The following is a 6,578-nucleotide window of genomic DNA, read 5'->3' on the forward strand; positions in this document are numbered from 1 at the left end:
GTTAATCAGAGCAGAAGTGATTTTTGATGAAAATGGCAGGAAGGAGTAAACTGGGAGAGGATCTGCAAACCACAAGCTGAACAAAATAAATACATTCGTGCGAAAAAAAATCTGCACCTCAACACAGTTTCTGCTCAAAGTCTTCATCCTGTTTGTGTCAGTGAAAGAGCTGAACTTCCTCTAATGTTCATATAGCTACTGTAAAGACAATCCACGCATAGTTTAGTGTCCATCTTGAGCTCCTCACTGAAGTAAAAGGAGCGGGAGTCGGGACCCTCTGAGGGGCGGAGTTTATCCAGACGAAGTATGCTAACCCAAATCTGCAAGTATGGAAACTGAAATCAAAATTTAGCGTTTTGGATTCTGTTGGCTACTTTTTTCTTCACTTAAAAATATCGTGCGTTTTTAAAATGGATGGATGTACCACAACCTTCAGGATATATTTTAATCGACGTACAGTAACAGTCCAATGCACATCGTAATCTCAACTCTTAATCTTCATGGGCTTTTCTTTTTGTATCTCATCTTGAAAATTTCAAGCGGATACTAATATAAAAGTTATAATAGGCTATTGTTAGCACCGTTAACTGTATTCCTCGAAATGGTCGTTTTTGTTTTAAATGTATTAGGCTACTTTTAATAGGCCTATTCGACTTTGAAAAAAGCGGACGAGCAAACTCGGTCTAATGAAACATGAGTTTATTGATCGGATATTTTGGGAACTGTGAATATGAATCATAAAACTTTTTCCCTCTGCCTATGGATTTGGTTCTCCCATGGTAAGTGATAATTTTTTTATTAAATAGTGTTTCATTCCCAAAAGTTGCCGTTTTTATCTTTTCACACAATATATATTTCGGTATTTTGAATAGCCTGTGTTCAACATCTGGAGAACCTCCTGTCTAAAGACATAAACAACCGACTCATTCTGAGTTGGTGAACAAGTCCTTTTCAGTGGGCTTGTTGTTGTTGTTGTTGTTGCTTGTTTTTTTTTTTTTTTTTATTGGAGAAATATATGAATAAAAATATTGTTGTGTGTTTTTAGGTGTTATTGGTGATACAGATGAAGTGAAGTCAGTGTCAGTGACTGAAGGAGATTCTGTCTCTCTTAACTCTGGTGTCTCTGAAGTACTTAGAGCTCCGAAGGAATAAATTATTTCTGTTTTATTGGACAAAGCTACGAAGTCAGAATTGTTCTAACCCGGCTAGGATTTTATTAGAGGAACACTGGGAACTCCAAATAAAAAAGAGTGTGGGAAGACGTCAATAGGTAAGGAAGCTCAGGATATAGGAGTGAATGATATCATGATCGCACCAGTAATTATTTGGCCTCCAGTACCTCCATGGTTACTGCCAGTCCCTAATGTGGACCTAAGTATTCTAGATCAAATGAAGAAATATGAAGGTAATCCTGTGGATATGGTGTATAATCATTTAAAGAAAATCTGGCCGAGTATGTGCAGATATTTACGGATGGTTCAATGAATTTAAGAAGTAGGAAAACCGCAATAGGAGTAAGTATTCCTCAGCTGAAGTTAATGAATGGAAAGCGGTTAACAGATAGTATGTCAGCCATTACTGCAGAGCTGGTGGCTATTTTATTGGCCTTGGAGTGGGTGGAGGAAAATGGACCAGGGAAAAGAATAATTTGTTCAGACTCAAGTGCTACTTTAATGGCATTAAAGGGAAGGAAAAGTGAAGCCAGGTCAGATTTAGTTGTAGAAGTCTTAATAACACTTAATAGAGTTAATAAAATGGGGAGTGCAGTTGGATTTATTTGGGTACCTGCTCACATTGGTGTTCAGGGAAATGAAGAGGCAGATGAAATGGCAAGAAGTGCAGTAAATAAAAGTGAAGTAGAGTTGGAGGTTATGTTCGGTAGGGTAGAATGTAAAAGTATTATCCAAGAAAGAACAATGAAATTATGGCAAAAAGAATGGAATGAGGGATATAAAGGCAGACATTATTATTCTGTTCAGCCAACAGTAGGACGTAACCTAAATACAACATTAGAAAGGAAAAAGAGTGTCATTCTAACTAGATTAAGGTTGGGCCATTGTGCACTAAACTTTGGGTTAGCAAGGGTTGGAAAACATCCAGATGGCAGATGTAGATGTGGACAAGAAGAAACGGTGAATCATGTAATAATGGAGTGCTCCAACCATCATACAGCAAGACGTCACATGATTTCAGAGTTATTAGAATGTGGAGTCTCTAATATATCTGTTCAGACTATTCTTAACCCAAAGGACTATGAGTCTACAAAGATTTTTATGAAGTTTTTGCACAAGACTGGACTTTACGCAAGGATTTAAAGGATAAACCGAGTCCTCAAATGACCTGAGGAGGGCAGTAATACGCTGGTGATGCGTCTATGCTGCCGCAAATTCAAAAGAAGAAGAAGAAGTAGAAGAGGGGCGGAGCTTTTCCATGCTAACCCAAATCTGGAAGTATGGAAACTGAAATCAAAATTTAGCGTTTTGGATTCTGTTGGCTACTTTTTTCTAAATGGATGGATATATTTTAATCGACGTACAGTAATAGACTAACGCACATTGAATCTCAACAAAGACTGTAGATCTATTGGCTTTTCTTTTTGATCCCATCTTGAAAATTTCAAGCGAAAACGATAACAGTTATACCTTATATTGATAGCACCGTTAACTGAATCCCTCGAAATGATCGTTTTTGTTTTAAAAGTATTAGGCTACTTTTAATAGGCCTATTCGACTTTGAAAAAAGAATATGTTTCTTAAAACTTTTTTCCTCTGCCTATGGATTTGGTTCTCACATGGTAAGTGATACATTTTTTATTAAATAGTCTTTCATTCCCAAAAGTTGCCGTTTTTATCTTTTCACACAAAAACATTAGGTGTTAGGAATATGTTCAAATGGAAAACCTCCTGCCTAAAGACATAAACAAGTCTGAGTTGACGAACAAGTCTTTTTCATTGGGATTGTTTTTTTATGTATTGTTGTCTAAAATTTGAGAAATATATGAATAAAACAATATTGTTGTGTGTTTCAGGTGTTATTGGTGATAGAGATGAAGTGAAGTCAGTGTCAGTGACTGAAGGAGATTCTGTCTCTCTTAACTCTGGTGTCTCTGAAGTACAGAGAGATGATCAGATACTGTGGATGTTTAACATTAACAATTCATACACTCGTATTGCTGATATATACAGACAGAACATCTATATAGATGATAATACTCTGATATTTGGAGACAGACTCCAGATGGACAGTCAGACTGCATCTCTGACCATCAGAAACATCAGAACTGAACACTCTGGAGTTTATAAACTACAGATCATCAAAGCTGGAGTCACATACAAGAGTTTTTCTGTTGCTGTCTATGGTGAGTAATATATCACGTTTAATAATTTCAAGAAATAAAAATTATGTTAACTTATCAGAAGAATTGTTCTTTAAGATGAACATCTCTTTATCTAATAAGGTATAATAGTGTGCTGTATTCAAAATATTATCAAAGCTATAAAACAGCCACAGTGCCTTATTGCTTAAAAGAATATTTATTAAAAAATATTAAAGAAATTGTTAACTCAAAAATGAACATTTGCTGCAAATCTACTTTCTCTCAGACTGTTTAAGATGTAGATGGTTTGTTTTTCATTGAAAGAGATTTTAAGAAATGAAGCATTACATTGCTTTCTCACAAGTTGATTCTCTGCAGTAAATGGGTGCCGTCAGAACGGATTCAAAACACAGAATACCACTTCTTCAATTTTGTGCCCATTTAAATTAAGTAACATTTGTATTTCTATTTATTCTCTATATTTCCAGCTCCTCTTCCCTCTCCTGTCATCACCAGAGACACTTCACAATGTTCTTCATCATCATCATCAGTGTCCAGATGTTCACTGCTGTGTTCAGTTGTGAATGTGAGTGCTGTGACTCTCTCCTGGTACAAAGGAAACAGTTTATTGTCCAGCATCAGTGTGTCTGATCTCAGCATCAGTCTCTCTCTACCTCTGGAGGTGGAATATCAGGAGAAAAACATCTACAGCTGTGTGATCAACAATCCCATCACAAACCAGACCATACATCTCAACATCACTCAACTCTGTCCAGGTACGTCTCTGGTGATATTAGTGATGATAATTGTTGATTACATATTTTCTTCAAGCTTTCCAAGACATGTTAAGTGAGTTTAGAGCTATAGTAACAATATCTTGACTGATAATTATTGTTGTTCTGTTGATCATTACAGAACTCACTCCGCACTCACAGACGGTGGTAATATCACTTTTAGTGATAGCTCTGATCGTGGTTGTAGCTGTGGGGGTGATATACTTGTACAACAAGAAATGCAAACAAGCATGTCCAGAAGGCAAGTATTACTCTTTTCATCACATATTATGAGGATTCTGAGACGAAATCAAGATTTTAAAAGATGTGCCACAATATCTGTTTTTAAACACTATTTAAGACTTAATTGAAAAATGTAACATTATCATTAAAACAGTCCAGACTTGTGAGGAAGAGCTACTTTATGCTGAAACAAGATTCTGTGCACGTAGTGCTCACAGTACGGTAAGACACAGTATTGCAGTGTGCAGTGAATCTGTCTGCAGAAACCACAAGCGCTGAGAGAAACACATGCGCTTACACACGTGAAGATGAAGCAGAAAATGTGCCATTCTGTGCTGATGTCAGTGTTGTACTTATTTGTCTGAGCAATATGTTGCCTTTCAAGCAATTTAAAACACTTATTTTTAGCTCAATTCCTGCTCATGCTTGTTTTTTTTCTGCTTAGGCCAAAGTTTTACATGATAGGCACTATGCAATATCGAGTTGAGAAAGCACATTATACCAGAAAGTGTTCTCATTTCACAGAGCTAGTGCAATTTAGAAAGGATTGAGGTTGACATTTTTCTGAATACTATGATTATTTCTCTGTAAAGCCACAGGCATCTGTAACACGCACAAACAGTGATGCACAGTCATCAAATCACAAAAGCATTCATTATAAACTCTGATTATTCAATGGCAGCTGAATTAAATGCAGCAATTTCCTTGCAGCTCTACAAGAGATTAACAATAAACAGTGTTTAAAAAATTCAAAATAACCACAATGTCCTTCAAAATCTAAAAGCAAAGCTCTTACTTGCCAGTATTTAAGAAAGTTATTTAAAACAATCAAATAAAACACCAGGCTTTTGCTATTATGTCCTTTGCTTGTAATTGTCTGTGTATTTAACCGTTGTCCTTGAGCTGATTTAGTCAAGAAGTATTACAAGAACATCACCAAGACTGTTGATATAGATGTATACACACAAACACTACTTATATACATGTACACATACACAATTTTGTTGTTGTTTTAGTTTTAATTCCTAACGTTTGTGTTTTGTTTTCTTTCAGAAACCTGATGAAGAACACCACATCATATACTCGAGTGTTAATGTAAAATGAAAGGATCAGTGTATTTGCATTTTGGTTACTAATGTGACTCTTGCATGAAAAACTCATTTTCAAGTATATCAGGTTCAATGATCTCAAAGCGCATCTTTAAGTGCAGATTTCAGAGAGTGACAAATGCTTCACAGTTCCGAATGGAAGTGATTAAAGACTAGTGTTTCAGTTTCATCAGTATTTTATCACTATTTCAAGATCGATTAACATCCTGTTTATGTATTATTCATTTCTCTGGAATATTTGACATTGACTGGTCAGTTGGCATTCAGCAAGAAAATATTTCTGCATAACCTCTGCTCGTCTGACTGACTCAGTATAACTTACGACTCATCCCTAAAATCTCATACTATTTAATGGTTTATACCTAATGTTACTTAGGAACTTCAGTGTTCGACGCCAATTTAATCTACCTTTGGCCTTCCGGCATGCTGTTACTTGTTCTGCATTCAGCTGTTTACCTGTTAGACAAGACATGTTCATACACGTTCAGCTCTGTACAGGAATCTTTCTCTTATATTCTGTTAAACATTCTCAGTAGACACTGAAGTCTTAACAAAACATCTTGTTGTTGTTGTTTTTTTTTGTTGTTTTGTTTTTGTATCAGCTCTATTATATATATATATATATATATATATATATATAAAATTGGTTTGCTAAATATATATTTGTGCACTATTTTGTAAACCTTTTCTACATTATTTTTGTACCTTTTAGATTCTTGGATTATAACTTTGTATTGAAAGATGTTTTTTGTATTATTGTACATGCACTTGTAAGCAGATGAAAGTCGGATTCATATGAAATATGAATTCATAAGTTTTTCTACACATTCTAATAAAATATTTTGAACCTTCTGCGTTGTTGTTGTGCCATCAGCAAATCAAAATTGTAAAGATTTTTCTTTCCTGCTTCTCCAGAATGATTATTCAGATGACATTTACAGCATTGGCTCACATGTTGTTCACAGGAGTCCCCTGAACATCACATCTAGTTTGACTGCTTCTGCCTTTGAGATGAATGGAAATTTAAACCGTTCACTGTCTTCAGTTATTATATAGACATCCTTGAGGTAGTGAGCAGACCAATGCTGTACAAAGTGTCTGTTGTGGATCCCAGAGTGTTTGGGGGAGCTGGTGGTG

General features: G+C 35.6%; 1 protein-coding gene across 3 annotated transcripts; it reads left to right on the forward strand.

The window, feature by feature from the left end:
• The first annotated feature begins 261 nt into the window (after window positions 1–261).
• On the forward strand, window positions 262–6,048 carry LOC113099067 (CD48 antigen-like). Of its 3 annotated transcripts, XM_026264146.1 has the most exons (5): window positions 2,566–2,794; window positions 3,029–3,358; window positions 3,805–4,092; window positions 4,232–4,351; window positions 5,386–6,048. In XM_026264146.1, the coding sequence occupies exons 1-5, from the start codon at window positions 2,746–2,748 to the stop codon at window positions 5,391–5,393; spliced, it is 795 nt and encodes a 264-aa protein (XP_026119931.1). In that variant the 5' UTR covers window positions 2,566–2,745; the 3' UTR covers window positions 5,394–6,048. The 3 variants fall into 3 exon arrangements, with proteins under 3 accessions (XP_026119930.1, XP_026119931.1, XP_026119929.1); XM_026264145.1 differs by lacking the exons at window positions 2,566–2,794; window positions 5,386–6,048 and adding an exon at window positions 262–779 and having other exon boundaries at window positions 4,232–5,008; XM_026264144.1 differs by lacking the exon at window positions 5,386–6,048 and having other exon boundaries at window positions 2,567–2,794; window positions 4,232–5,008.
• Window positions 6,049–6,578: the final 530 nt, after the last annotated feature.

Source organism: Carassius auratus, unplaced genomic scaffold (genome assembly GCF_003368295.1).
Source record: "Carassius auratus strain Wakin unplaced genomic scaffold, ASM336829v1 scaf_tig00216852, whole genome shotgun sequence".
Lineage (NCBI taxonomy): Eukaryota > Metazoa > Chordata > Actinopteri > Cypriniformes > Cyprinidae > Carassius > Carassius auratus.